The following is a 14,827-nucleotide window of genomic DNA, read 5'->3' as shown; positions in this document are numbered from 1 at the left end:
AATGAATCCAAGCGGGCGGGGAGCACGGAGCTGCAGAGCCCAGCTCCCCAGCACAGCGTCTCTCCTCTGTGCCAGCACCGAGGCTTTGGCATCCCCTCTCTTCCTAGATTTCTGTGCCAGGAAAAGGCAGCCCACCACCTGATCAGCGGAGGGAAGGAAGGCGCGGGGCGCAGGCAGCCCTGACTGCCAGCAAGACAGCTTGTGCCGCGTGGGGGGCCGGGAGGGAGCTCGGGCATCATCTGGGGAGTGCGGGGAAGAACATTCTCCAGGCACTTCTGCGACTCCGGGCCAGCACAAGCCGCACTAGTGTGAGTGTCCCGGAGCCCCCCACCAGGATGCCCACCAGCACCCCAGAGTAGCCAGCCAGTTGCCCGAGGAAACTCAGCTTTACCGTGTCAAAAACTGGGAGGCCCTTTTCACAGAGAGAGGAGAATGGGGCCCAGCTCCTTGGTGCTAACCCATCAAGGGCAACGGAAAGAGAGTCTATAGAGCGGCTTCACCCGGGGAGCTCATTCCCGGCCCCGCATGGATCTCCCCTCCCAGTGAAGGCGGGTGGAGCTTGAGCCAGTGCCCGTGGGAGCCGCCGGCCTCCACGCAAGGACCGGGCAGGCTGCTAGCAGTCGTTCCCCACGTCGGAAGGCACCTTCCAGGAGCCACCTCGTTGTTACTTGTCATGTGTCGCAGAGGTTGAGACAGTGGTCCCCCTGGCTGACTGCTCTTCCCAGCTCCCCAAGGCTGCCGATGGAAGCACTCCAGTTTTGGGTGACAGCCTTGCGGAGATAAAATTCACGTCCAGTGCAGGTCGGCCCCTCACCGTGCGCATTTATTGGTTCTCGTCTATTCCTGGAATTCATTGTGCAGCCATCCCCCTCGTCAATCTAGAACACTTCCTCCCCACTCAGAAGAAACCCTGTGTGCATCAGCAACCACTCCCCTCTTCTTCCCAGCCCCCAGAAACCACAGGTCTTCCCGTCTGTAGAGATGTGCCAAATCTGGACATTGCACAGAAGAGAAAAACATTCCATTTTGGCCACATCTCTGTGGCACTTGGTGAAGACAGAGGGAATGGCCCTTCTCTGCTGCCTCCCAAAGATTCACTTGGAACATGAAGTATTAGAGGTCGTTGCTGCTGTTTGGGTCAAATTTCAGAGCATTTGACAAAGAATCTCTTGATGGCTTCACCCCTGAGTGGTGGTGTTGCAAAATCAGAAGGATTTTAAAATTTGTCTTTTTTCCTGTTCGTTTTTCCAGGTAGCAGAAGGTCAGGAAATTTGTGTGATTGAAGCCATGAAAATGCAGAACAGTATGACAGCTGGGAAAACTGGCAAGGTATGTCCCCAAGTTCCCCCAGCCCTTGCCAGCTCTGTGACAGGAAGCAGAACTTCCACCTTTGGATCTTGGGTGGTTGGGCCTGGAAGGGACTGTGGAGGTGACCCCCACCGGCTCCTCGCTCCTGCAGAGCGGGACATTAAGACTGGGAGCTCTTTCCGCCTGGCACCCGTGTGTCCCTGCCTCATGGAGCATCTGTCTGACGTGCAGGTAGTCAAAGAACAATTGTTCTTCACCTTAATGTCTTTCAAATTAAAGGGTCTTTAATTTTTAATGTTTACGTCTGTCTCGGAGTCAGTTAGTTATCTGAGACTTAGGTGACACGGCAGGAACTGGTTTTAGAGATTGCAAGAATTAATGTAACTCTTCAACTCTCCACAAAGAGAACAATTCAATTTTAGATCAAGAGGAGCAGAAAGCTCCATGTACACATGTGGGACATAATGATTTAGGGAGAAAAAAATAATGGAATTGTATTTCCCCTGAAACTTGTTAAGAGTAAAACTTCTCACATGTATTTTCTCCTTGAGGAAAACAGAAAAGTCCTTTTAATAATAACTTCATTATTCTTCCTGCTTCTGCAAAGATGCCACCCATAGCAGAGGGAGCCTTTTCTGAAGGACAGTTTGGTTTGGGGGGTCTGCATCCTGGAGCGAGGCAGGGTGGGGTGGGGCAAGGAGAGGGCAGAGGCCGCTGTGGCCTGCGCCATGGGAAGCGGAGATCGAGCCCTGGGGACATGGGTGCCCTGGCAGAGGGGCACTGCCGGCCCACACTGGCATTTGCATCAGAGACAGAGAGGCCCAGTTTAGGGCGGGCGGGCCTGGAGCTGGCTAGTCAGGCTGGAAGGGTGTTTGGGAGAGAAGGCCACGATTGGGGAATCCTGCCTTCTACATCTGATTCTTTTTTCTAAAAGTGAACCCAAAATGGTCTTTGTTCTTGTAGAAATTGTTGGTTTTGCTCCGTGGGATTATTTAACATTTCTGCTGCCTTAGTGTCATGAAATGTCCGGGTGTGATGGGAACTTGGCCTCATTTGGAGGGACCCAGAACATATATATATGTCCGATGCATGCCGAGGGCCCCTGTTGCTGGACTGAGGTACTAACACACAAATGAACGCGGCCTTAGCTCCCCGAAGGAGCGTGGGGCCCTCATCTGTCGGTGTGTTCGGGGTCCCCGCGGTCTCACGGTGGCTTCTGGGTCGCATGTCTCCGGAGGCTCAGCCGATCCCTGGCCATCGGTGGCCCAGAGCCGCTTTCAGGGCGTTGATGGGCTCCGGGTCAACCTGTACTTTGGCCTGACCGCTATCAGCTGGAGTCCTTCCTGCCCATCCCATTTCCTTCTGCGCCCCAGCAGGGCGCCCCAGAAGTGGCCGGAGCCCCAGCACCGAGGAGCAGGCCCTGGCGAGCCTCGGGACAGGCAGTCCTTATCTGGAGAGCCATTTTTCCTCTCGGAGAAAATTCACAATGGACGCCGGTCCTCCATGTCGTCATCACAGCATGCAAGATGCGTCCTCTGCAAACATCGGAGGCCCCAGATCAGAACGGGCAGCCACTCAGGGCCAGTGGCACCCCCCAGGCCTTTGAAATCGTCACTGCATCGGTTCACGGGGTTCTGAGGGCTCCGGGGCCGCAATTCAAGGGAGAAGGCCCCTTCTGGCCTTCCAGTTCCTAGCGGAGCCGCGAGGACACAGGCCAGGGCACCGAACCCGGCGTCGCGGACATTCTTCCCGTTTGCCGGGTGCCCAGATGCCCAGATGCCCAGGAAGGTCGAGCCCGCCATGTGTCTTCAGGCCCAAGCAAGAACCTCCCGACAAGTCAGAAGACTGCCTCTTCTCCACCCCATACCGCCCGCCCATTTTAAAGCGGAACACAAATTCGGGAAAGCAAAACCTGACTAGAGCCGAGATAAATCCACAGACCGTGAGGGCACAGTGGTGCGGGCGCGGGGGGGGGGGCTCAGTGCCTGCTCCATGTCAGGCCACCGAGACCACACGGCCACACAGCTCCGCAGCATTTCCTTTCCCTTCAGAAGGCAGTTTATGATCTCAGGCTAAGGGCTTTCTCCTCTTAATTAGGAGTCTCTTGTCTGATGCTTGTATAATTGTGTGGTGGTTTTGTTTTTGTGTTTGAACACTAAGTACACCAGTAACTACCAGTAACTCAGACCATTTCCGCTGCCTGAAGCCGCAGAAGAGCTTGGGAGTGCTGGCTGTTGAGGGCTCGCGGAGCATCAGTGCGTCTGGCTTCTAGGGTGCCGTCCAGCTCCGCCCCCAATGAAGAAATGTCTCTTCATTTCCAGAAACGGGGGACGAGATGGCTCCCTCATGGTCTGGTTAATAATTCTGACTCTCCCTTCTTTCTTTCTTTTTTTTTAATTCAAGGTGAAATCAGTGCATTGTAAAGCTGGAGACACAGTTGGAGAAGGAGATCTGCTCATGGAACTGGAATGAAGTATTTATAGCCTTTCAGTCATCACCCAATTTAATTAGCCATTTGTATTATTATTCTTTCACACTCAATTTATTCAAGCGTTTTGCAGGAACACCCCTGTGCAGCAGATTTTACATGGTCATATTTATTCCACATATAGTCAAAACCAACATTCTGCCAAAAAATCACCAATGGAAATTTTTATTGATATAAATACTTGTACATATGATTTGTACTTCTGCTGTGAGATTTCCTAGTGTCAAAAATTAAATCAATAAAGCTGAGCATTTGTCTAAATATTAGTTTGCCCTTTTTTTGAATGAAGACAACGTACATAAGAGGCTATTGGCTGTGCCAGTAGCCTTGAAATACTAGCGTTCCATTGTGATCCTTCAAAAAACTTTCTGTAAATCCCAGTTCTTTGCCTTCGTCTCATTGAATTATCACTTACCACCTTCATAATCTGTTTCCCTGCTTCTTCCTGGTTGAGGACCTCGCTCCCATTTGTGGCTATTCTGAACTTCTGAAAGCCTGCGCGGGGCCGCCGGGGAGTTTGGAAATCCCTCCTGCGCGGCTCCCACGGGTGAGTGCGGGGCCCACGGACCCGGCGGGCGGCCCCCCTCCCCATCCCCCAGGCTTTGCTGGGGCTCTCTCACCCCAGGAGTGGTGGGTGTGGCTGCCACAAGCCCATCAGTTGATACCCATCCTTGCCTTTTTGTGTTTTTGTGAAGCAAGTTTCCAATTAAGAAAATAGGGCTAAAAATACTGATCCTGTTTTTATGCCAGATGCAGTTAGTGATCACAGTCTACCATTAAGTTGAAGAGCGAGGGAGCTCTCCCAGCGGAGAACGAGGTTACTAAGGATCAGCAGCTGCGTTGTCAGTTGCTTCTGAAATTCTTGGAATACATTTCATACTTTGCTGGTAAGTAAACAGAGGCAGAGTCGTGCGCTGATCTGAATCTACGCTGACAGATTATCAGATGGAGGTGGGTAGTAATTGGTACTTCGTGCCTTGCTAAAATTATTTTAAGTGCTGTTTGTATTTGGAAGCTAAGCTTTCTGTCAGGCCTGAAGAACAAATTACTAACGTGTTGGTTCTTCTCTGAAAGGCCACCCAACCCCCCAAATGCTGCTCCCTTCGGAGGCAGGGACGGCACCTTGCCACTGGGCCTCGGGCTTGGGTGAGCTTCCGTCTGAAATCGGGGTGTTCAGCAGCATCTGCCAGCAAGTAGGTGGCTTGTGATTTTGCTAGATTAGAATGAAAAGAACCTTCTACCAAGTAAGTAAAGCCCCCTCCCCCTCCCCCCCAAAAGCCAACAGTAGTACCAACACTTTTAAATTTGGTTTCCTAAAACATCCAGTTTAATATTATATGATCATCTTTAGTAATCCCTTTAATAAGCTTGATCTGAAAATTGTGAATACTAATGTTTTATATGCTCTAAAACTACCCCAAACACAATGTTTTTCTTGAGGTTCTTTTATTACACTGAGATAACCCAAATCAGTTTAAAAAATTATTCTTCTTGCTGCCACAAGTTAGAATCAATACAGTAGGGTTGCTAAAATCTAGCTGCTACACGAAGTTTACATTTTAAATGTTAACTTCAGATCAAAGCAAAGCAAAAAAAAAAAGTGACATATGAGTTCTTGAAATGTCATTTAGGGGAATTAGGATCCTGAATTTTCCTTATCTGATCTATTCAAGCCCGTGGCATTCTGGAAGCAGCAAGCAACAAAGCGCTGTCGGCTAGACAGACTTCAGGCATAATTTTGTGATCAGTGTGTCAAAATATTGGGAAAATCAGCTGCAGCTGAAAAAGAGATTGTTCCTTTTCCCACAGATTGAGTTTTATAAGTGTTTCAAAGGACATTATTACGCGGGTGCACTGAGTGCAGACAGGCTGAGGGCGTCTCATCATCGGGGCTCTGTCCCCCGGCCCCTGGCGGACCAGCGGAGGATTGGTCCTCGCGCTTGTCATCTGTTCTCCCGCGGATTGTAGCGAAGCCCGTGCTCCCCCTGGAAGTCGTAGTCGTCGTGGTGCGGCAGGCGGACCCACTCGGGTGCGTAGGTGACCGTGCTGTACACGAAGCACTGCAGGGTCCCGTCGGCGGCCGGCGTCTCCTCGGGCGCCCCGCGCGCGCCTTCCCACTCGAGGACCGCGACCTGCACCGGGGTGCGCTGGTACACGTCCGGGCAGCCCTCAAACTCGTCGAGGAAGCTCAGCATCCGCTCGTCCACGGCGTAGATCTCGCCGAGCACAAGCCGCCCTTGCCCCGGGAGGTTGAGCAGACGCGGGATGTTATGTTCGCCGGCGATCACCAAGGGGTAGGGCTCCAGCGTGCGGCCCCGGCCGCGGAAGGCGGCGCGGCCGTTCGTGGGGTCCAGCAGGACCTTGTGGTTGGGCTGGCCTCTCTTCAGGGTCCCGTACACGAACACGCGGGCCATGAGGGCCAGGAAGCTGCGGGGGAGAGAGCAAGCAGACGGTACACACGGTCCGGGCAGAGCCCGCAGGCTTGGTGGGGGTTGGACACTTTGGGGAGGGCCGGGCAGGCAACAGGCCGGGCTCTGCTGGGCCGGCGGGACTCACGACGGCAGCACAGCCCGGAGCCCCCTACTCTGCACCATCCCTGGGGGGCTCGGCGACCCCGGGAAACACGCCACCCTTTACCGGCTACTGGGCGAAGGCACTCGGGAAAGAACGGATGTGCCCGAAGGAGCCAGCCTGTCTGGGATCAAGCCCTGCAGAGCTGCTGTTTCTTAGACCAGTTAGTTTTTAATGTTTTTGAAAGAACTTTAAAAATTACACTATAAATATTTTTTATAGCTACGTTAGAGATACCAATAAGCAAACATACATACATGTACACACACACACACGTCTATAAAGTAGTCAGGTTTCAGCACTAAGCTTACATTCTGGTTCTGGCAGCAGGACGCAGCCAACTTGAACGATCACACCTTCCGGTTCCTTTCCAAGGTCCTAGAGGCTAATGAGGCTTCCCTGTGACTCACTGTGACTCAGCGCAGCAACCTTGGCTCTCGTGTGAAGGTAGTTACTGCTCACCTGGGTCTGGGCCACAGATGGTTACATAACTGAGGAGAGTCACCTGTGTGAAAGTGACTCAAACAAATGATGAAGTTCAGGCGGGCCCCTCTCTCCTCAGGGCCTGGCGCCTCGCCGGCCTCCTTCCCACGCTATGTGCTGGCGGCAGCCCGCCACCAGCCAGGGGCCCCGGGAGGGCACCGCCCCCTGATGTCAGTCCCGTGGCAAGTGGCCCTTGGAGAAGTCACGCTAGGCCCGCAGGACTTCCACTTTTGGTGTGGGGTCTGGGCCTCGCTCCACCTCCTCAGGGCGTCCGGGGAGGGCGCACGGCCCCCAGAGACCCACACACCTGCCGACGCCTGCCCACTCCTCTCCCGTCCACTGCCTCGGTCACCAGCCTGTGGAGCGTCAGGAGTTCCGCGGGCGTCGGGTAAACTGCAGTCGGAAAGGCTTGGCCGTGGGAGCACCAGGCTGCCTGTGCAGGTGCGTGCTGGGCACCGTGAGCAGGACGGGGACGCGGTGGGAGCTCTAGTTCTGTGACTCTGGTCACAGGGAAGGACAAACTAGAGCTGTGGGGTGTGAAGGGGGGGCGTGCTGGGCACGAAAGTCTGGAGGTGAATCAAGGAGAAGCTGGAGCGCAGGTACAGAGGGATGAGGACCATGTAGGCACCCAGGGCCGCTGCTGGGGGACCAGGGAGGATGGGCAAACCTGGGCACAGAGGGCGTCGAGAGGAGCGATGCGGACAGAGGGGTGGGCTGCGCACCAGCCCTGGAGACCAGGCATTTGGGAGGAGCCTCCTGAGTCCCTGACACTTGCATCCTGGCTGCTGGCACCATCTGTCCACAGCTCCTCCCAAGGGAACCCTGGGCCCAGCCCTCCCTCACCCTGGTCGCCATCACCACCCTCGCCCAAGGACTGCCCCCAACCCCAAATGGGCCTACTTCTCTGCTCCCTGTAGCCTCTCCCCAGGGCAGCGCCCAGAGGGTCTCAGCCACGCTCCACGGCTCTCCTCCCCGCCCCGGGCCATCCCCAGGGGGTGCTTGCCCACCTGGAGGCCCCTTCACAGAGGCCGCCTCGGGGCTGGCCCAGAGCGGCACCCCACCCAGCCCTGCGTCGCCCTCACTTGCTCTCCACGGTGCCTGTTCTCTAAGTGTCCTCTAAGTGGTCCTCTTCCCTGCCAGAGCCTTAAGAGCTGGAAGGAAACTTGGAAACATCTCGTCCGGTGATGCCTGCTCTCAGGTTTGGTGAGGATCTAAGAACGCACAGCCCGGCAAAGCCAGTCCAAACTGGAGACCTGCTCCTCTCAATCACTGGTGCCCTAGCTTTTCTCTTTGATTAAATTTTAAAGTAGTATGTGTCCACAATGTAAAAAGTCAAATAGCTTTACCAGAACAATGAAACTGCCTACTCTTTTCCACTCCCTGGAGGCAACACTTCTAAGCCTTTAAGCTGTGGCATTTGGTATTTGTCTTCATATTGTTGATGACTTACGCACTGCTACTTCTTGAGGTTTTAAATTACGTCTTACCTTCCAGGCTCGCACGGTGGTTTAAAGCGCAGACTTTAGAACCCAATTGCCTGGGTTGTGACTTGAGGCAAACGACTTAACCTCTCCGCCTCGGCTGTAAAAGGAAGTCCTAATAGCAAGCTGCTGCGGGGAGCTGCTGGGAGCGGCGGCTCGGCGGGTAGCTGCGCACCCACGGCCCAGCTCGTCCTGCCCGGGAGGCCCGCGCTCCCTGCTGGCTGGGCTCGTTCCCGCCACAGGCGCTGCGCCCCACGCCCCGAGCCCCGAACGCGCGCCCGCCCTGCCCCGCGTCCCTGCGTCCCTCCCTTTGACTCCTGTCACGGTTTCGGGCAGAGCCGTATTCATTTCAGCATCAGAACTATGTAAACACTGTTCTCAGATAAGGCACAGAGTGTACTATCATTAATTTCCTTTCTTGGACAACTTTTCTGTTTTTCTTGGAATTAAAAATTGCTTGCAGCTTTTCTCCCCCTCTGCTCAAGTTTCTCTGACAGTAATTCAGCCTCTCATTTTCCGAAAGTGCTGCAAGCATCCTTTCAGGCCTGACCACTGTTAAAGAACAAAAACTGAACTCAGTAAATGTGAAGATCTAATTGCCTTTATGACTCAATTCATGAATCAGGCAGCTTCCCATCTGGCCCATAGAGGGGATGCTCCGAGTTGCTGTACAAAATGGAAGGTTTTTACAGGAAGGCAGGTGGGGCAAGGAATTTATTAGCAAAAGAAAAGGATTGTTCCAGGCAAGGTCACCTTCCCTCAGGTGGCAGTCTTACTAGGCAGGTCACCTCCTGTACCTCCTGTTCCTCTGGGGGATGGGGGAGGGCCCACGTGACAGATTACTTCATCAGTGCAAAGCAGAAAATTCCTGATTGAGCGGTTAAGACTACGTTTCTAGGAAGTCTGAAAGTATAATTAGGTTAGATGTAAAGTCCTGACTCAGTGACTTGGCCTAAAATGCAGCCATTTGGGGCCTCTGGGTTTTTTTGTTTTTTTAAGTTTATTTACTTAGGTAACCTCTACACCCAATACGGGGCTCAAACCCATGACCCCAAGATCAAGAGTTGCATGCTTTTCCGACTGAGCCAGTCAGGCACCCCCTGTGTCTCTTTTTACCACCAGGGACTGGGTTCCATTCATGGCGTGTCCTGCCATGCCACCCAGGGCTTCCCTGAGCCCCCACATCCCGTGGCCCCATCTTCCTCAACTCCCTCATTTTGCTGAAGCTAATTCTTTCCCATCCTTAATTAACAGTGTGGCTCAGTGGAGAATTCTAGAAACCGTTTTCTTGAGAGCTTTAAAGGCATTCTTGTTTTCTGTTTCCCACGTTCTTGTTGAGAAGTCCAGTGCTATTGGACTCCACCATCCTCTGTTCAGGACTTGAGCTTTCCTCTCTGGAGACTTGTGAGGTCTTCCTTCTTCCCCTCAGATTCTGAGGTTACAGTGTATTTTTTTGTGTATGTGTGTTTTTTTTTAAGATTTACTTGAGAGCGAGCGAGAGCACGAGTGGGGGATGGGCAGAGGGACAGAGAGAACCTCAAGCAGACTCTGTGCTGAGCGCAGAGCCCAACGTGGGGCTCAATCCCATGACCCTGAGATCATGACCTAAGCTGAAATCAAGAGTCGGATGCTTAACCAACAGAGCCGCCCAGGTACCCCACTTCTTGTGGGCTTCCTTCATTCACTGTGCTGGGAATTTCTATCTGAAAACTCACCATCTTGGACCACGGGGAGTTTCCTTCTTGTTTCTACCTTCTTGTTCTCTTTCTGGTCTCCTAATACTCAGGTATTGTGTATCCTGGATTAATTTTCCCATTTTCTCTCTCTCCTCCCTTTTTCCAGGTTTTTTTCTTTATAGTCTACTTAACTCTCAGTCCTTCTATGAATTTGTGTCTATTTTTGCCATCATAGTTCTTTTCCAGCTCGAAGCCACCTCTCATCTTTGGGAAGGTAGTAATTATCATGGGTTTGGGTGGTGGTTTACGTTTTCATCTTTGCCTGCCTGGCTTTTTGTTTTGGTGCGTGTTTCTTTAGAGGTTTTCTTCAAAGGCTGGTAATCCTTGGCTACTGGCCTTTCATGTTGAGAATCCAGACATCATATAGGCAATGAAGGCTCTGTGTGCGAGGGAGAGAGCCTGATGGTTGGCAAGCCTCGTGTGGGGGATCAGCAGGTTTGGGCGGTGCAGGCTGGGGGGCACTCCACATAACAGAATCTATAGGCACGCAGATTTCCTTCGATCTCCATTTTCTGGGTGCCGCCCAACCCCACCCCAGCTGGGACCAGTGTCCCCAGTACCAAGCCTCTCTGGACAGTGTCTCACCTGCTCCCTGCTGGGAAGAAGAGACTGGGTGTCTGCTCCCTATACAGACTTTCACCCTTTCCTGCTGTTTCTTCCCTGACCCTCCTCTTCCTAGGCCCGTGGGTCCGGAGTTTTTCTGGCCGTCTGCTGTACTGGTCACCAGTTGCTTGCTGGCTTCACACCACGCAGGGACTTCCGGTGTCTGGTTTCTCCAGGCTGCTAAGTCATTTTCTGTCTTCCAGAATTTCGTTGCCCTCCCTCATCTTCTGTCTTTATGGGTCACTGGAGTGGTATTTAGGGAGAAAGCAGGACCAGAAGAGCCTGTTCCTCTTGAGTCTCCTTCTTGGGGAACCCTCACTGCAACAACCATGCCGCCATTTCACAGGGCCCTCAGCCCCTTCGTCTTTCCAGAGGCTCAGTGTGAAATGGGATGGAAGTGGAGGTTTGGGAACCACTTGCTTAGAGGGGCGCTGAGAAGAGTTTATTGCACCAATGATGTGGGTGTGTTTTAGATTGCCAAGAAAGCCAGTAAGGTGGCAGTCGTGGGCCCAGAGAGGGCTGGACATGGCTGGGGGACAGAGGGAGTATGCTTACAGAGGGGATTCGTGTCCCCCCCATGCAAGAGCATGAGGGGAGAACAGGAAGCAACCAAAGGAGAGGGAAAGGCCAGCAGGGCACTCAGGGAGCCACAGCGGAGCTGAGTTTGTCGCCCCAGAATATGCCTCTTTGGCAGGAGGATTACTTCAGGCTGATTATTTTTAAGAAAAACAGGAGAAGCTCTGTTAGAAGTGACCCTTTTTTAGAAGAGTCATTTGCATTTCTAAGGGCATTTCTAAGGGATGTCTCCATTTGTGAGGTTATCTTTCTACTGTACCAGCAAGAGGAGGATGGTTCTCCATCTCTAGAAGCTCTATCAGTGCCCAAGGCAAAGACTGAGAGATGCATAACTTTACCCTTGTTCACTGTGCTTCACCTGCAAACCTCCCACACCTGGCTCCTGAGGCCCCAACATCTTTTGTCTTTAGCTGGAGATAGTACCTAAGGGGAGGGTGCGGGCCATTAGGGAGTTACTCAGTTCCCCTGGGTCTCGCCATGTATGCAGAAGATACACACGTTATAAAATTTTTGTGTTTCTCTCCTGTTAATCTTTTACTACAAGAAGTAATACGGGTAGAGGGAAAATTATGTTCCTTCCCCACATATGAAATGAGACATATTCTCCCCTCTCCCGTTCCCCGTGAAGGTCAAGGGAAATAGACTGGTAAACAGGCAGCCTCAAAAAAAAAAAAAAAAAGTGGAGCAGGGACAGTGGGAAAGAGTGTGCTGAAGGCGTGGTGATGGGGGCCCTGCCTCAGAAGGGACAGATGGGTGGCCACAGGGATGTTCATGCTGAGTTGCCTGGCCTTTCCTTAAAATAGGTGATGTCCTCTGCCCAGGATGGGGTGGGTACCACCAGGGCTGAGGACCTGTAGAATGGAGAGGTTCAGAACGGTCCTATTGGAAAAAGCCTGGGCTTTGGAATAAGAGCTACAAGATGCCAGAGCGGGTTCTCAGCGAAGACAGTGCTGAGCTTTCCTTACTCCGGGGATTCAGCTGCAAAGGAAGAGAAGAAATCCCTCAGCCATGAATGGACAAGCCGGCCTAGAGGAAGGACAGAAATCGTGGTCAGAACGCTGCAGAGGATGGCGCTCCTTCAGGGGCTGATTCCTCCCAGCGATGACCAGGCACCGTCCGCCCGGCCCTGTGCCATGTCTGCTTCCCAAATGTGCCCCACGCATTAGAGACAGGTGGTGGGACCCCACTGAGCGGACGGGGAAGCTAATGGGGCACAGAACCTGTGGGGCCAGCGCCGGGGACGGGGCCTAGGTCTGCTGGGCTCGTGGTACCCCCAGCGCTCTGCACATCAGGCTGACCCCAAGGCCACGGGGAGGTGACCCTTTCAGGGACAGGCCAGGATTCAGGCTCCGCAGTGACAGTGACGGTTTACAAAGGACGTACCTCACTATATTCTTTGTCTCCCCCACTTGTTTTCACTGAATTTTTATTTATTTATTTTTTTAAAGATTTTATTTCTTTATTTGAGAGAGAGAGAATGAGAGACAGAGAGTATGAGAGGGAGGAGGGTCAGAGGGAGAAGCAGACTCCCCGCTGAGCAGGGAGCCCGATGCGGGACTCGATCCCGGGACTCCAGGATCATGACCTGAGCCGAAGGCAGTCGCTTAACCAACTGAGCCACCCAGGCGCCCTGAATTTTTATTTAAAAAAAATTTTTTTTTAAAGATTTTATTTACTTATTTAATTGACAGAGACAGCGAGAGAAGGAACACAAGCAGGGGGAGTGGGAGAGGGAGAAGCAGGCGCTCCGCTGAGCAGAGAGCCTGATGCGGGGCTCGATCGCAGGACCCTGGGACCATGACCTGAGCCGAAGGCAGACGCTTAACGACTGAGCCACCCAGGCGCCCCTTCACTAAATTTCATTTGATAAACCAATTCCTTCTCTGAATCTCTTATTTTCAAATTTTTAAAAATTGTGATAAAATACACAAAATATAAAATTTATCACCCTATTTTTAATTGTACAGTTCAGTAGTGTTAAATACATTCACATTATTGTGCATCCATCACCACCATCCATCTCCAAGACTCTTTCCATCTTACAAAACTGAAATTCTATACCCATTTTTAAATAGTAACTCCCCATTCCCTGTCTCCCCACCCCTGACAAGCCCATGCTACTTTCTATGAGTTTGACTACTCTAGGTACCTCTTATGGGTGAAATTATATAATGTCTCTGTTTTTGTGGCTAATTTCATGGAACATAGTGTCCTCAAGGTTCATCCATGCTGCAGCACATGTCAGAATTTCTTTCCTACTGGGGCGCCTGGGTGGCTCAGTCAGTTGAGCAGCTGCCTTCGGCTCAGGTCATGATCCCAGGGTCCTGGGATCGAGCCCCACATCGGGCTCCCTGCCCCGCGGGAAGCCTGCTTCTCCCTCTGCCACTCCCCCTGCTTGTGTTCCCTCCCTCACTGTGTCTCTCTCTGTCAAATAAATAAAATCTTTAAAAAAAAAAAAAAAGAATTTCTTTCCTACTTAAGGCTGAATAATTCTCCATCATACGCATACACCACATTTTATTCATCCATCCACCAATAGACATCTGGGTTGCTTCCACTTCTCGGCTGTTGTGAATAATGCTGCCACAAACATGGGATTGCTAGATCATATGGTTATTCTATGTTTAATTTTCTGAAGAACCTCCGTTCTGTTTTCCATTAGCGACTGTACAATTTTTACATTCCCACCAGCAGTGCACAAGGGTTCCAGTTTCTCCACATCTTTGTCAGCACTTGTTGTTTTCTGTTTTGTTTTGCCTTATTTTTGATAGTGGCCATCCTAACTGGTGTGAGGCAGTATCTCACTGTGGTTTTGATGTGCATTTCCATGACTGGTGATGTTCAGCATCTTTTCATCTGCTTATTGGCCACTCGTATATCTTCCTTGGAGGAATGTCTATTCAAGTTTTTCACTATTGCATTTTAGTTCTCTATATCTTCTGGATATTAACCTCTTACCAGATGCATGATTTACAAATATGTTCTCTCACTCCATAGGTTATCTTTTCATTCTGTTGGTTGTGTCCTTTGATGCACAGTTTTGAATTTTGGTGTTGTCCAATGTATTTTTACTTCTGTTTCCCATGTTTTGGTGTCATATCCAAGAAATCACTGCCAAATCCAATGTCATGAAACTTTTACCCTATGTTTTCTCAAGTTTTATAGCGTTAGGTCTTACATTTAGGTCATTGATCCATTCTGAGTTAATTTTTGTATGTGGTGTAAAGGAAGGGTCCAGCTTTATTCTTGTGCATATGGATATCTGGTTTTCCACTTGCTGTAAAGACTATCCTTTCCCCATTGGTCTTGGCACCCTTGCCAAAAATCATTTAACTATATATGCAACGATTGATTTCTAGACTCTCTATTGTCTTTCATTGGTCTCTATATGTGTGGGTCTTTAGGTCAGTACCACACTGTTTTTGACTGCTGTAGCTATGCAGTAAGTTTTTTGAAATCAGGAAGTAGGAGACCTCCAACTTTGTTATTTTTCAAGATTACTTTGCTTATTTGGGGTCCCTGGATATTCCTTATGAATTTTAGGATGGATTTTTCTATTTCTGCAAAAATGCAACTTTGAG

General features: G+C 51.2%; 2 protein-coding genes across 9 annotated transcripts in view; one reads left to right on the top strand and one right to left on the bottom strand.

The window, feature by feature from the left end:
- The window catches only part of PCCA (propionyl-CoA carboxylase subunit alpha), a 402,221-nt gene extending 398,164 nt beyond the window's left edge, over nucleotides 1-4,057 (top strand). For all 7 annotated transcript variants that reach the window (XM_044913521.1, XM_044913520.1, XM_044913518.1 and 4 more), the window contains 2 exons: nucleotides 1,252-1,329; nucleotides 3,712-4,057. In XM_044913521.1, coding sequence (XP_044769456.1) covers nucleotides 1,252-1,329; nucleotides 3,712-3,780 — 147 coding nt within the window. In that variant the 3' untranslated portion in view covers nucleotides 3,781-4,057. The remainder of the gene's footprint in view (nucleotides 1-1,251; nucleotides 1,330-3,711) is intronic.
- Nucleotides 4,058-5,739: 1,682 nt separating this feature from the next.
- Nucleotides 5,740-14,827, bottom strand: part of GGACT (gamma-glutamylamine cyclotransferase) — a 49,462-nt gene continuing 40,374 nt past the window's right edge. The window contains exons 1-2 of one of the 2 annotated variants that reach the window (XM_021696039.1): nucleotides 6,679-6,767; nucleotides 5,740-6,223 (exon numbers count right to left, since the gene is read on the bottom strand). In XM_021696039.1, coding sequence (XP_021551714.1) covers nucleotides 5,740-6,210 — 471 coding nt within the window. In that variant the 5' untranslated portion in view covers nucleotides 6,211-6,223; nucleotides 6,679-6,767. Of the gene's footprint in view, nucleotides 6,224-6,678; nucleotides 6,768-14,827 lie in introns of those variants that run through there. The other variant, XM_044913516.1, reaches the window with a different exon arrangement.

The sequence above is a fragment of the Neomonachus schauinslandi genome, chromosome 3, assembly GCF_002201575.2.
Source record: "Neomonachus schauinslandi chromosome 3, ASM220157v2, whole genome shotgun sequence".
Classification (NCBI taxonomy): Eukaryota; Metazoa; Chordata; class Mammalia; order Carnivora; family Phocidae; genus Neomonachus; species Neomonachus schauinslandi.
The sequence above is the reverse complement of the archived record's forward strand: the minus strand, read 5'-3'. Positions and strand labels throughout refer to the sequence as shown.